Source organism: Falco peregrinus, chromosome 2 (assembly GCF_023634155.1).
Source record: "Falco peregrinus isolate bFalPer1 chromosome 2, bFalPer1.pri, whole genome shotgun sequence".
Classification (NCBI taxonomy): Eukaryota; Metazoa; Chordata; class Aves; order Falconiformes; family Falconidae; genus Falco; species Falco peregrinus.
Genome location: NC_073722.1, coordinates 48533212 through 48547795, shown reverse-complemented (window position 1 = coordinate 48547795; position 14584 = coordinate 48533212). Strand labels below are relative to the sequence as shown.

At 41.4% G+C, this 14584-nt stretch overlaps 2 protein-coding genes across 3 annotated transcripts in view; both read right to left on the bottom strand.

The window, feature by feature from the left end:
• Positions 1-1407, bottom strand: part of DOK7 (docking protein 7) — a 78583-nt gene extending 77176 nt beyond the window's left edge. The window contains 2 exon segments of the mRNA XM_055794897.1: positions 813-858; positions 1008-1407. Coding sequence (XP_055650872.1) covers positions 813-858; positions 1008-1061 — 100 coding nt within the window. The 5' untranslated portion in view covers positions 1062-1407.
• A 1984-nt stretch (positions 1408-3391) lies between these two features.
• Positions 3392-14584, bottom strand: part of HGFAC (HGF activator) — a 42409-nt gene continuing 31216 nt past the window's right edge. The window contains exons 10-14 of one of the 2 annotated variants that reach the window (XM_027790825.2): positions 13695-13935; positions 11004-11143; positions 8748-8888; positions 7548-7704; positions 3392-5077 (exon numbers count right to left, since the gene is read on the bottom strand). In XM_027790825.2, coding sequence (XP_027646626.1) covers positions 4960-5077; positions 7548-7704; positions 8748-8888; positions 11004-11143; positions 13695-13935 — 797 coding nt within the window. In that variant the 3' untranslated portion in view covers positions 3392-4959. The remainder of the gene's footprint in view (positions 5078-7547; positions 7705-8747; positions 8889-11003; positions 11144-13694; positions 13936-14584) is intronic. The other variant, XM_005229856.3, reaches the window with a different exon arrangement.

The window sequence follows — 14584 nt, the reverse complement described above, 5'->3', positions numbered from 1 at the left end:
TACTTTTCCCTCTCCAGCAGTAGAACCATCACTCTGAATTACATTTTCAATTTCCCCTTCAGATGCATGGAAATGATTTTTTTTTTAATTCAAAATGTCGTTTTATTTTTAAATTGAAGTGATATTTTATGTCAAAACACTGATCAAAAATAAGTACTGAGCTTGTAACACCAGCTTTTCTTACAGCCAACAATCACCGTGAAGAAATACTAACAATTTAAAATATATATATTAAAAAAAAAATGCATTTTAAATGGAAGCCAGAGCCAACTAGCTGTGCCTTGAAGAGTCACCTTTCCCCTTGGTTTTAGTCAGCGCCTGACACGAAGCTACTCAAAAACCGAGGGCGGGCGTTACGCGGGGGCACGGGCCCAAGGCTCCCGCCAGCCGCTGAGGGGGCGGTGGGTCCGCGCCCGCCCGCGGCCTCGCTGAGGGAAGAGCTGCCCCCGGCGTGAGCAGACGCCGCAGCTCCGCTCCGCGCTCTCCCCTCGCCTCCGCCCTCATTACGCTCGGGGGGCTCAGGCAGCAGCCGTCTCCTATATTAGGCCGCCTGGTTCGTTGCCACATAATTTACAGCCCGCTCCCCCGATTTAAAAAAGTTAAAAAAAAAAAAAAAAAAAAAAAAGAAAATGGAAAGAGCAGCGACGGCTCAAGGAGCGTCCCGCCGAGGGCGATCTCCGGCGGCAGCTAGTCTCCAGGGGAGCCCTAGTAAAGTCCCTGCCCCGGGGCCCCAAACCCTGTCCCCCCACCGCCGGGTGGCCGGAGGGACGCCCCCGCAGCTGCCGCCCCCCATGGGACGGGCCCCCTCTTACCTGCCACCGGGGAGGGCTTGCGCAGCACCAGCCACCTACTCTTCCACTGCAACGAGAGGCAAAAGGAGAGGGTTAGCCAGGGCCGGAGGAGGGAAGAGCGGGCTCTCTTCCCTCCTGGGGAGGGGGGTGTCGGTCGGGGACCCCCGGCCCCTGCCCGCCGCGGGGCCGGGCCGAAGGGGCGCCAGGAGCGGGGACCTTTTTTCCATCTCTCAACTTGACGTGACCCTCCACCACCACGGAATCCGTCATCTTCAGTCATGATTCCGGACAGCTGCGCCCGGCTCGCTGCTCCCTCCCCGCGCTCTGGCCGAGGGGTCACTTTCAAAATAGCTTTATTAGGTCCCCGCGCAGGCACAGGCAGCGCCGCGGGCGAGCGGCCAGCGCCGCCCGGCCCTCCCCAGCGCCCCCTGCCCCACCGGGCGCGGCCCGGGGCGGCTGCCGGCTGAGGGGCCACGGGGGGCTTTGCACTCCTCCTTTATTCATGTATTTTACTGGGGCGTTTGGGGTATTTTTATTTATTTATTTTTGTGTTAATTATTTTGTCTCCAGGGTTTCGGCAGCGGGAGACGCAAGTCGAGGCACAGCGCCCCACCGGGTCTGCCTCCGGCCGCGACCCCGGCGGGGTGCCGAGCGCCGCCCCCCGCCCCGATCCGGCTCCGGCCTTTGCAGCTGACCGCCGCGGCAGCGCTGCGCCCGGGGGCGGCGGGAAAGCCCGGGCCGGACTCGCTGTGCCCTCTCCGCGGAGCGGGGCCTGGCGGGCAGGAACACCCCCTCCCCCGCACCAGCGGCTTCCTTGCAACGCCCAAATTTCTCTTTCAAAAGGTGTAATTACTGCTCCCCTTGGCTCCCAGAAGACATACAGCCAACTACCCCAGATAAAAATACTCTCGGTTTTATATTATTATTATTATTATTTGCAATGCAACTGTCACAAGATAACAACCCACTTATACCAAACCCAGAGCAGCTACAATTAATACAATAAGATGTGCTAATGATGTCCTCAGATTTATTTCAACGAGCAATGGACTAATTAGAGTCCATTATTCTAAAAATATTCCTACTGCATCTTATTTGATGGTAATTAGTTCTTTAGCTTTTTTTAAACAGCACCACAGCACATTTTTCTTTCAATAGCATAATAGAAGGGTTTTTTTAGATGTTTGCATTTATTTCCTTCCTTTGAATCGGTCAGTTTGCATGGAATAACATATAATTTAATAAAACCTTCTTTAAGTGTGTTTCATAATGAATTTGGAATGTGTTTGTTCAACTGGCTTTGCATTCTAATTCAACTCCAGTAGAAATGTTAAGAAAAATATCAGATAAAATTTCACCAGTAAATTTAAGGTGGATTTTTATTTTAACCGAAGTGATCAGCACTTGAAGGGAGGAGAAAAACATGGAGGACGAGTTTCCATGAGGTAATGCTCAACAGAAAGACAAAAGGTGCTGGAGTGCCCCATAGGGATGTGACCAATGTCAGGGGTGTGAAAGGACAGGCAAGGACCCCTCACTTAACCTGGACATTTCCTTGCCACCCGTCGTCTGGGTTTGTGGGTTTAACACAGTGCTAGTCACCGTACAGCAGATGCTCAAGTGATGAAATTTAGTTCCATCAAATCAATGCAGTAACAGTGGACAAACAGGCTGCTTTGAAAGCCACAAATTAATTTTGATGCATGCAAAGAATGGCAGTATCAACTGAAGATTTGTCATTTAGACCTTTGACACTGTTTCACTTGTGAGCACTCAATATATTAAGAAAATGTTTTATTGATTGTGTTGGTGTTGCTATATACTGATATAAGCAGCGTGGATTTTGAAAACAGGACAGCTAAAAAGCTCTACACAAATTGTCAGAAACACCAGTCTAACACCTTTCCTATCAAACAGCCACTTTCTTTACAACAAGACAAGACTGGGAGAACATATATAACACAAAACTGCCAGATCAAAAGTATGCACAGTGTGGATGGATATTAATTTCAAAGTGAAACTGTAGTCACAGAACAGATATGGACGTTCAGAATGGCATAAGCTTTGTGTGGAAACCTGTTCCAAATGATTCCCTCCCAAAGAAGAGTGAATAGTTCCTTCATGCTGATTTGGTACTTGTCTTTCAGCAGCAGGTACAGTTAGTCTTGTTACACAGTTGCATTCATTTCATGGAGTTAACAAGCCAGACTCGTCCTGCAAATGTCCAGGAAGGCAAAACCAAACAAGACTTTTCAGCTTGTTTTGGAATCAAGACCCCAGAGGTGGATCTCAATCTTTCAAGCTAGCGTTTAGTACTTCAGAAAAACAAACTAAAGACTTTGATCTTAGTATTCACAGTATTCACAGCTGAAAATCATATCCAAACTTTTACATCTGTCTACTGGAAATCTGTGCGACACTTGCACAGAACTGGGAGCACCACCAGCTGAAACTGATCCTTATGCAGAGCTTTTCAGATGCGTTCCAGCACAGAGAAGTGTTACTTCATTTTCCTGCCAGTTCTCAACCTGTTGAACAACCTCCAGAGGGATTCAAAGATTTATTTGTAACTTTATACATAACAGTCCAAGTCCAAGAAACAGAGCGTAAACATTTTTATTAAACAGCTTACATCATTTATCTAGATTAGCATTGTTACACATTTGTACTTATGCAAATTCAGGTTTTGATTATTTTTCCTTACAAAGTTTCTTTTAACTGCAGAAATCATTCACCACAGCTAAGAAACCCACTGCCAGTACTACAAAACAAAACACATATCTGAGTATCTAGGTGCCACTTTAAAATTTCATATCTTAAAGCACAGCTTTGCTTGAAACACTTAAGACAATTGAAAACACTTAAAACAATTGAAAAATGTTTGCTATCAGAGAAGAAATACATTTCACATCAACATCTCCAAACGTGTACATCTGACATGGCTAAAGGTTCCCTGTATTAAAAAAAAAAAAAGTAGTAATTTTCTGTTCTTCATCAGATTATTTTTTTTTTCTTGAATCATTTGCTGCCTCTTTTGCTAGCACAGCTGAGTCCACAGCCTCTAAATGGCTATATATTGTAATAATTTCTTTGATTATTCACATTCCATAGACCATGACAGCAAAGCCTGTGGTTTATGATATCACCAAATCCCCAAGGAAAATGTCAGGCTGCTTCCCCAGCCATCCAGTTTAAAAATCCATTAAGAGAAACCTCCTTTCTGAATTATCTAAATAGTTGAACAACTTGTTAGTACAAAATCTAAGACATCTTCAAAACACTGTCAAATTTAAGAAATACTTAGGCACTTATCATCAAGGTGAAGTGTTTCCGCTGCTGTCTTCAGCGTGAGGAGCAGCTCACAGTCTGCAAAATGTCCTAACTGCATCGGCCTGAAATCAAGTGCTCTGACTTCCAACATTTTTCAGCAGGAATCTTTGTACTCTCAGGAGGTGTTGCATTACCCTGCTGGAAAATTGCACACCAGATTCAGCAGAGCTCAGAGGCATGTTCCTGCCTTTATGTCAGTGGAACATGAAAATATACTTACATGTTCAGCTGAATCAAAACCTAACCCTCTGTTTTTTTCCCCAGAACTGATTTGTTGCAGTTAGCTGAGGAGCAGCTTCACCTGCATTCATTGCTCTGTTGGTTTCTCTCAATCAACTTCAAGAGATCACTTGCTGGGCTGGGGAGGGATTTCAGTTTTTGTGCTCCTCCTGTTTATTTATCTCATCTGAGAATACAAGGACAATGTTGTTACAGGTTGGGCTGAGGGATGACAGCTCCACCAGAAGCTGCATAAACACATTCAAATCACTTTTTATGTAATCTACCAAGCAGGCAAACAGTTGTAGATTTTGGTGCACTCTTGGACATGGTTTTTTTTTATTAAGCCAAAGAGACAGTCTTGTATATTGAGCAGTCCACAGCCCTAAAGTTCTAGGTCAAGGATGCTGACATCAGATGGAGTAGGCCTACTTTTGGTGGTCTGGTTTGGAATTGCTAAGGAATACCATGACAGTTTTCATACTAGCATATAATAAAATATTTATGCCACTTTAATGAAACCAAAAGACTCCTGAACCCTGCTTCAAATGGTAGCGTATCTAACTGTTCAATGTTTTTCGAGGTGCTATTTTCTCATTAATCCAGTTTACATAGTTTGTCACTCGTGTATATACTCCAGGTTTGTTGACTCTCCCACAGCCATCTCCCCAGCTGATAACTCCATAGAGGTAAGAGATTTCTTTTTTCTCACAGGCCAGAGGTCCACCAGAATCTCCCTGTGTTAAAAGTAAGCAAAGATTATCTCATTTGATAGAAAGCAGTCCAAAAAAAGGATCAGTTTTGGAAAGTCTTAAATTAAGAATATTTTCATGTGAGATTTAAACTGAAAAAAATAATTCGGAAGCAGTGGTCTACTGAAGTTTCATTATAAGAATGGGTTTTTCAGTCATACGCATCTCTAATATAGTAGTGGTGGATTTTTTAATTCCACACTGAACAGAAGTATCAAAATATCAGATTTTCTTTAAAAAGCTGAAATTCTTTTCGATTCAGACACCTACTGAAGAGCACAGTTAATTTGGGTCACCTTCAATGGGAGTCAGCAAGTCTTTGACGCTTACGCTACCTAGTGATATGGACACTGCATGGATGGGTTATGTAAGGCAGAGAATATTTGGACAGTTTCTCAACGCAGTTTATTGCAACTGTCAGAGATCATGTAAGGTTTCAGAAGAAGGGTGTTGCATACATACACACTTTTCCATGTGACCGTGGGATGCTATAATTTTATGTGGCATATGGGGGTTTTACATCCTTTGAATTCGATGCTACTGAGCATTTACCTTGTCATTAAAATCATAAACCGAAAATAAGACCAAATTAATGTTTGATGACACACTACAGCAAGGATGAATTTGGAACACTTCTACTTATTAAAAGCTTGCAAGCATTCAGGAAAGGGTTTTTTTATTATTATTACTCTTAGACTGACTTTCTAAAGAGATGAAAATGACTTAGTAAAAGAAGACACCACTCCAGTTACTTGAGACTAAGGAGAAATATATTTTTTCCTATTTAAAAAGAAAATCACCAGAGAGCAAAATAAGTAGGAAAATTGTGTTGCCTTTATACTAGAAGCTTTCTATAATAAATGAGGAACATCGAATTAAGTCTTGCATCTGAGATCAATTTACTTCTCAGAACCTTGCTTATTTCTCCACAACTCATCTCATTGATTACAATTTTGGTATCAGTGCACTGATGAAAAAAACCAAAAGTGTCCAATAAAATCTTTAAAAAATAATCAAGCAGAACACATTTTCTGCTTGGCATTTCTTGGTATTGAAATATTTTTGTACATAACAGATGGTTTATAGTTTGATTTCCTAAGCATACGTGAAGAAAACTCAAAGGTCTTCTACTTTTGTTGTGACATTAAGAGATCTACACAATTTCTCCTTAGACCACGCTACAAGTCCACCAACAGGAAAAAAAAATAAATATTGATTCACTAATAATGATTTCATGTCATAAGCACTGTTTTTCCACAACTTCGGTAACTCTAAATCACTGTTTTTCAGTCTTTGCAACTCTCTCCTGACCACTTGTCTTTCTGCAGCTCCACTTTCCTTCCCCCCACGTTCTCCTTTCTTTCTGTCATTCCTGATCAACTGTTTTTCCATGGCAGGGAGTAAGAATCTGCTATAATGCTGTGTCTTGGATTTGTGCTTCCTGGATAAGGCAAGGAAAACTGAGCAAACGAGGTAGTTTCTAGTTCTCTGGCCAGTACCAACAGTTGCAGCCAACAACTACAATCAGTTCTCAGCCCTGGCCTGGAAGCGCTGAGCCACTGCTGGCTGCTGCCATTTCATTCTTCACACCTTTCTTCAGACATTTTTATGATCACTATAGGGGTTCTGGCACGCAGTATACTTTTTTTTTTTTTTTTTGCTTTACTTACTCTCACTGTCAACTATTAGCTATGTTCTGCCTGTTCCCAAATTTATGCTAATAGACATGACCCTCCTCCTTACAACTGAACAGAAGATAAAATCTGAAGGTTTATGTAAGGAATAATCTGATGCTACACTTAAAAAATAGTCTTATCTACCACCACAACAATCTGCATCCTTATTCAGAGCCAAGGTGTGACATAATTCAAAAAGAGATGCAAAGTATTAAGAGCATGATGAGGTCATTCCACGAAGGCGAAGGACAGAAGTCATGAAACATTTGACTGATATTCTACACCATTAAATCCCATCCACTACACTAACCTCAGCTCCTTCCTCCTCCAAACCTCAGCACTGCTCCCCACCTCCTAGCCAGGTATACCTACTTCCATTCAGGCAAGAGGCAGCAGCTCGGGGATTTGGCTCCACACCGGTACCTGGTGGCTGGCCTGCCAGCGCACCCCTGCCAGCTGGCCAGCTAACAGTTGCCATCACACTGCAAGCTCAGGCAGCTGCTAAAGCAACTCACCCTCCAGTGCATCGCAACCACCTTTTTGAAGGTAGGGGGAATATAACACCCTGGAGGTGTTTTGCCCTTCTGTAGAACTTAATTGACATTGAACAGATTTAAAAATGAAGGTGGAAGTAAACAGTGCAGTCACATAAGTTTATTTTTTTTTTAAAGAATGTTTCTTTTCTTTAGGAACACTGTAATGTCAAAAGTAAGCACTGCAACACTGTAACATTCCTGGCAATAATATACAGTTAGATTCTTTGCCTAGAGATGACTCACAACATTACCTGACAAGCATCAGATTTGCTATCGAAGTAGCCAGCACAGAACATATTTTCAGTGATTTCTGTTCCATAAATTTCAGGGCTTCTGCACTTCTCCTCAGGAATAATTGGAATCAGTGCTTCTTGCAGGACATTTGAATAACCAGATATGTCTTTAAAAAAAATGCACAGAAGAAAGTAGTTTTTTTAGAATGCAAAGAGCATAACATGGAAACACAATGCACAATACTACATATAAACATATTTAACACCTCTCAGTCACATTAGTGTTGTGGATCTCTTTAAAAAACAATATTTTTTCTAGTGATCAGATAACTTCCAGTCAGACTCCATGCCCTTTAAAATAACAGTGTGCCATGTCCAGACATTGAGCCACTTTGGGTTCTCTCCTTTCCTAGAGGTTCAGGAACAGTCCCCCCACACTCCTGTCCTCTCCTTTTTCCAGATGCGATATTAAATCATCAACTTATCAAAAGCTCCATTACCTCTTTTTGCCTTTAGACTACACATTTAGACCAGGACAAGGTTTGCTCATACTGAATCTCTTACTGAAATGAGACAGCCAGCTCCCCCATCCTGTTCATCTATCTACATAGGTCTCTGCTGTCTCCACATCAAAGCATAGCCAATCCTCATAATCCTGAAAATCCTCATCTGAAAGGATGGGATGGATTTTCCACGTTTCTCAAGCTGGATGTAAACATTTCTTAGCTAAAAGTCTGTCTCCTGTAGATGATTCCAAAGTTTCTTGCTGGCGAAGGTAAAGATCTATCTCCTCCATCACAGATTAGTAAGTTGATTGTGTTTGTTTTGCAGTCGTTGATATCTACCTTGAGAAATCAGGGGTGGGATTCACTCGACTAAGTGTTAAGTTGTTGGCACCTATAACTAAGCTACTTGCTCCCCTCCCAGTCCACAGAGACCTAGCTAGCTCATAGCTCATCTCAGCCTAAAATAGACACACACATTTGGTCAAGGGAACCACACTCCACATTCCAAGGACTATAAAGGACGTTCAGGATGACTATTTCAGTTGTACATGTTGTACACATCTAAAGGCAGGTAAAAAGAATGCCACCAGAAGTCCCTTGGAAAATGTTTTACCAAATTATCAGTTGTATAACATATACATGAACATTATGTTTTAGTCATCATCATTTTTTTTTCTGCAGACACCAACTCTCATTTTACTCACTTTCATGCTTGTGTCCCCATCCAGAAATCTGACATTTGAACTGATCAGGGAAAACAGTGTCACTTTCTGGCAAGCAGATGGGCTGAACAAACTGGGACTTGACTGCACAACGTTGGCCATTCTTCTTCAGCTTAATCAAAGCTGCAGAAAGAAAATACAGGAGGAATAAAGCAACTGCTCCCTTTCTTTGATGGGATTGGCAGCAATGGGTCTCAGATACAACTTTAATTATCCCCTAAGCCTCTCTTAATTAAGTTATTTCAATCAAAGACAGACAGACTCATCTCAACAGTACCTGATTTCACAGCAAATTGAAGGCTGAAACAGTCAGCTACACCCCTTGTGGGAATATTTATTTTATGCTGCACTCACTGAGCAGATTTTGCTTCACTGCCTCTGTAGAGAAGGAGGGAGGTAGAAAATACATATGTCTCCTCCCACCTTAAAGTTAAATAACAGTGACATATCCACAACTTTCAGCTGTAATAAGTGGGATGTGCAAGTGCTCACTGCTTCTGAAATTCTGGCCAGCTGCCTAATTCCAATTTGATTTAAAAAATTAATTACTGCAAGTGTTGGTGTATTTTGTGTTCTCTCATCACTGAGTTCAGCAAAATTCAGGATCTTGAAAATTAAGGAATAAAAACCCCCAAAACGGGATATTTCAAAACCAAGCTTCTGAAAGCTACAAAGAATTACACAACCTTTACTACCCCCTCATGGGGCTGAAAACAGTGTAAATACAGAGCTGTGTAGTATCATAAGCTTGGTACTGAAAAAAGATGTCAAAAGTAGAAGAAATGTTGGTTCCCCTATAGCAAACCCCCTGTGTTTGGCTGTAGAGCAACAGAGGGGACTTTGCACTTGGAGTAACAAGGGCAGCATGTTGGGTTTGGGCACACTGCTCAAAGACAGAGCTGATGTGATGTGAACACATCTATTAAAGCTTCACATCACAGCTTTTAGAAGCTCCAGGTTTTCTGAGCACAGCTGTGTAGAAAGTAAGAGATCCCACTGAATAGTCTTTTTTATCTACCAACTATAATTTTTGGCCTTTGTGGAACATGTGAATAGTATCTCACAGGCTGAGAAGCCTACACAAACCACTTCAACACTCAGCAGCTTGCTCTTCTTTGCCTTCTTCCTCTTCCCCACCAATTTTGCCTTTTTCTGAATCCCCCAAACTTCCCAGAAAATGTTCATATGGTAGTTTGTTTCCTTTAGAAAAGCATTTTCAGCAGGAAATAACACTTCTGCTGCTTCAGTAGAAACCACTGACAGGGCAGAACACGTCCCCATATCTTTCCCCCATTTCTACCTTTTTGTTTGTTTTTGCAGTTGGGCTCGTCTTAGGCACCCCTAGTTCACCTGACCCTAGATTTGGACACTGCACGTCAGCAAGGCACGCTGAATTTCAGAGTAATTAAAAAAGTTAGGAGATCTCAAAGTGCCAACAGTGGTTTACACCAGAATATTTCAGAGCAAAGTAATACCCCAAATCCAGCTTGTCTCCCAGTATGCTGTGACATCCTACCAACACAGAATCTGAATGCTTTTTGCTACAAAGTGGAAAATATTCACCATCTGGGAGCTAAAAAGCCAGAACATGCCTGACCTGAAATATCCCTGATACCAGGCTGTTAAATAGTCTCATAGACAAAGTGCTCACACAGCGTGATACCCTGGGGGATGTGCCACCTTCTGCAAGAGTGGATCAGAAAATATGAAGTGAGTTGCTGTTCCATTGTCATTCTAATAGAAGGTCAATCAGAAGGGCATTTAACTTTTGACTGATAAGACAGCTGATTTTTAAATCTGTCTCAGCGTGAAAAATGATTCTTAGTAACATGGATTTTTAGAGCAGATGGGGTTATTATATTAATCTAGTCAGATCCTCTATACAATACAGACAATAGAATTTTACCAAGCAATTCCTGCATCAAGCCCACAGTTTCTGGTTCAGTTTAAAAAATACCTAATTGCACAAAGACTTGAAGTGATGATGAATCTGCCATACTTCTAGGTAAATTGCTCCAAAGGCTAATTATCATAATTATTTTAAATTTGCAATTTATTTCTCATCTGAATTTGTCTAGCTTTCAGATGCTGTTATAACTCCAGTAAAACAGAATCCTCTGCATTTGAAAGCCTCTCCTAATATCTACGATTTTTCCACTATGAAGGCAGTTTTTGACAGAGCAACTAAACTTGAAACTAAGTTGCGTAAACAGAAAATAAAAGAACAAAAATACTCACCAATATCATGTTCGGTAGGGTTGAACACAGAATATTGAGGATGCAAGATGTATTTCTCTATTTCAAATGTTTGTGTTACATCAGTTGTTTTATTAAATATATGCTGACCCAAAACTACTGTAATAGTAGATTTTAGTGGACTGCAATACAAGAGAGAACAAGCAATTCTGTTACTAGCAGGACAAATGAAGCCTAATTTCCAGTGCCTGTGTATTCCCTGAACTGTTGTAACCTCAGCCCCCCATCACGTCCATTATTTACCTTCCAATAATACCTTGACCTGTTTCCCAGGGTTCCTACCTACTGGGGGCCAGGAAAAAGATGGCTAATGTTACAGTGAGTCCCAGGCTCTGTGGGTCCTGATTAGGCTAATTAAAGGCTGCTGTTCATTGACAGAAGAAAAAGGCAAGCACAGGCACAGCTGCCCAGCTGCTGTCTAGCTAACAAGAATCTTCAGGGGCTGTAAGCACTTCTTGTTCTAGAAACTTAACTGAGTCAACGTTGACCAGACTGCCAATGACTACAAAAATTACTGAGGAAAGAAATGAAGGACCAAAAGATGAGTCAATGGTGGATATCTCATTTCTCTGTGAAGCCAGGCTCTTAAAAATATTACAGGCATGGGTACAATTTTACAGGTGCTGGCAAACTGACAACTTAGGAACATCTGGGCAGCTTCCACCTAAGAGCTATCACCTCTTCTGCTCAGAGGTTAGATTGATCTATGTTAAATCTGTTGTCTACAGTCAAAAGCAGCTTGGTGGAGGAAGGTTCCAACAGCACACTGATCTAATAGAGAAAAAAACACTCAGAGGAGAATACAGTTTTTGTAATTCACACCACCTTTTTCAGGCATTGATTGTTTACTTTAAAAAGACCACAGTCCTTTTATATCCAATGTCCTTGAACAGACAACTAATAAGAACCAGTACAACAGTTGGGAAGAAAGGGACACTTGGGAATAATCAGGAAATGTCTGGAAAGAGTAAAATCTCTAGCTTTGAAAGGAACAGAATTTTAAAACCAAATTGATCTGTATGTTCATAAGTCTACAATGAATTTAGTTCACAAGTGTCTTCAACATTTGAGCACTCATATGGTTTTGTTATTCAGTGCAGGAATAGAAAATGTCTGCTGTCACACATCATGCACAGATGCAGAGCAGTTAACATCATTATAGTTTCCCTAGTTGTATTTCTGCACATCAGTAGTGCCCATCAGATATAAAAACACTGTGGAGTCTCCTCCAGTACTGAGCATGAAGCAATGATCGACAGTAATGTACTTAGAGGAGAGAGATTCTGGCTAATTGCAGTGCAGAGAGCCAGCAGCTACCCAGCAACAATAACTATGCTTATAATTAACACAGGAAAGTGCAAACTTTTTTTTTTTTTTTGTGACTGGAAAACAGAAGTCAGTAAAATATTCTATGATGAATATGTAAGGCCAGTAGTAAACCGACCCCCTTAAAAATCAGATTTGGGGCCTGTAAAACAGAGTGAAAGTTTGCTTCTCAGAACTGTATTTAGATTTTAGGCACTGAATGGTTCTACTGTGACTTACAGATGGTTCATTCAGGAAAAGAAATAAAACAGGAGGGGTTACAGAAAAGGGGTGGGGGGGAAATAAGTTAACTGCACAGGTATCTATTGTCGCCTAGCGGAAAACAGTTGAAATTGTGGCTAACAGAGGTACAAAACATATGGAAGTGTGCAAATTACAATGCAGCAATTATGAAAAATCTGTATGTACCAAACCACCAGCTGGAAGTGGGTGGAAATGTCCTGAATAGCTGCCAAAGTTAGTAGCTATTTCACAACATTTGAAAAACAAATGCATTGTGGCTCAAGCTCCAAATGCTTCAGTACAGCATTCACAATGGTATTATTAGCTCTGCAAGCTACCAGTGTATGTATTCTGGCAGGAGGTTTTCTATTTCTCTTGGCTTCTTTACTAAGCAAAGGAACAATGGGTATGAAATGATGTAATATTTTTCCCATCGATGTGATCTAACTGAAATCAGAGAAAGTGTATTCGCACACTTTTGTGTAAAGCGTTTGTAAAATCGGAAATATTTAGAAGAGCATCTTATAGTCAACATTTTCTTCAGTGTCCCACAGGAAACAAAAAAAAACTCAAAAAAACTCCAAAACACCTCTCAAGGAAGTCAGCCTCAAAAATTTAACAGTTCAGTTCTTCCCTATGGCTTTTTGTGAAGCTCAGCCACTCTATTTTTGTCAACCAAAAGTAATTTATTGTCTTGGCTGACTCAGCTTTTTTGAAGAAAACAAAGCAGTGAGTATAGTCATCTTTGTTGTATCTCAAAGCAGGCATAAACATTCAAAAAGGTAACTGAGAAAAAGAGAAGTGCTTATATCCCCCTGCAGATGCCTGCACAAACAAGCTCCGGTTCTATGTCCTGCTCTGCCATACCTTATTCCCTCCGTTGGGTTATTTATCTTCTTTGAGACTGCTTAAGGAACAAGATAAGGGCTTATGAGATAACAGGATTCCAAGCTATTTGTTAGGTATGAATGGTGTTCAAGTCACCAGGAACTCCTTCTGAAACCTTGGTCTTTTACAGTCTCATCTGCTTTCTCACTTGTTTCAGTTCAGGTTTGTTGTGAGTCACGGGCAGATGGTGACTATGAAGAGGAGAGGATCTACTGTCATACTAACAGGTGAGTTTACCTGTTAGCAAAGCAGTGTGCTGCTGACACAACCCAGCAAGTCTGAATAAGGCTTCCACCACAGAAACTCTCTCCAATATATATAGCTGCTGTCCAGGGATGAGATCCAGGCAGAGATGAAGATCCCCCAATAATCCTAGGTCTCACAAAACTTCTTTTTTTGTGTCTTCTCCCACACGGTCTTCTGGTAACGGCATAGCTATCTACGTTGTCTGGAACTGGTGGCCTCCTTTCCCTGCTTGCTGAGATATAAAGGGATATGGCATCAGACTATAAATCCTTGTGATTTCTAAGGGCTGGGACTTCTACAAGAGTCTTTAAAAAGAAAGGTTTGTTAAATTATCATTAAACATTCACATAAAATTTAATTTCGTTCATTTCCTCAGGAGACTTGCAAGACAGAAAGCTATGCCTATTCCCAACACTGGCTACACGTGTACTAGTGTTAAATGAATGCACCTGTGAACGCTGCCGGACACTGTTTCATTTACCAGTAGAAATATAACCTTCACTACCAGAGGAGACACAACAGAATGCATGATACAGCACATCTTCATTTTTGGGTTCTGGACTGAGCTTTGCCATTGCAATAGCAAGGACTAGGATGTTTGTGTTAAGATCATCTATCAAATGCATTAGAACCATAAAAAGGAAATAAAAGGACCACTTTATAAACTGACTTTTCAGATTACAACTCTGTTCTAAAGGTCAGCTTCAACATTAACAACAGTTAAATATTAATTTAGGGGAAGAGCAGAATCTTTAGTTTCTGGAATTAAATACCATGTCTCGTACATCTTCAGGATCCAGTCCTCTATTTGCTCACAGAGTCCCATTCACTTCCCTGGGCCCATAATTCCCTGAGTGATGACAATATGTACCAAAGCATCA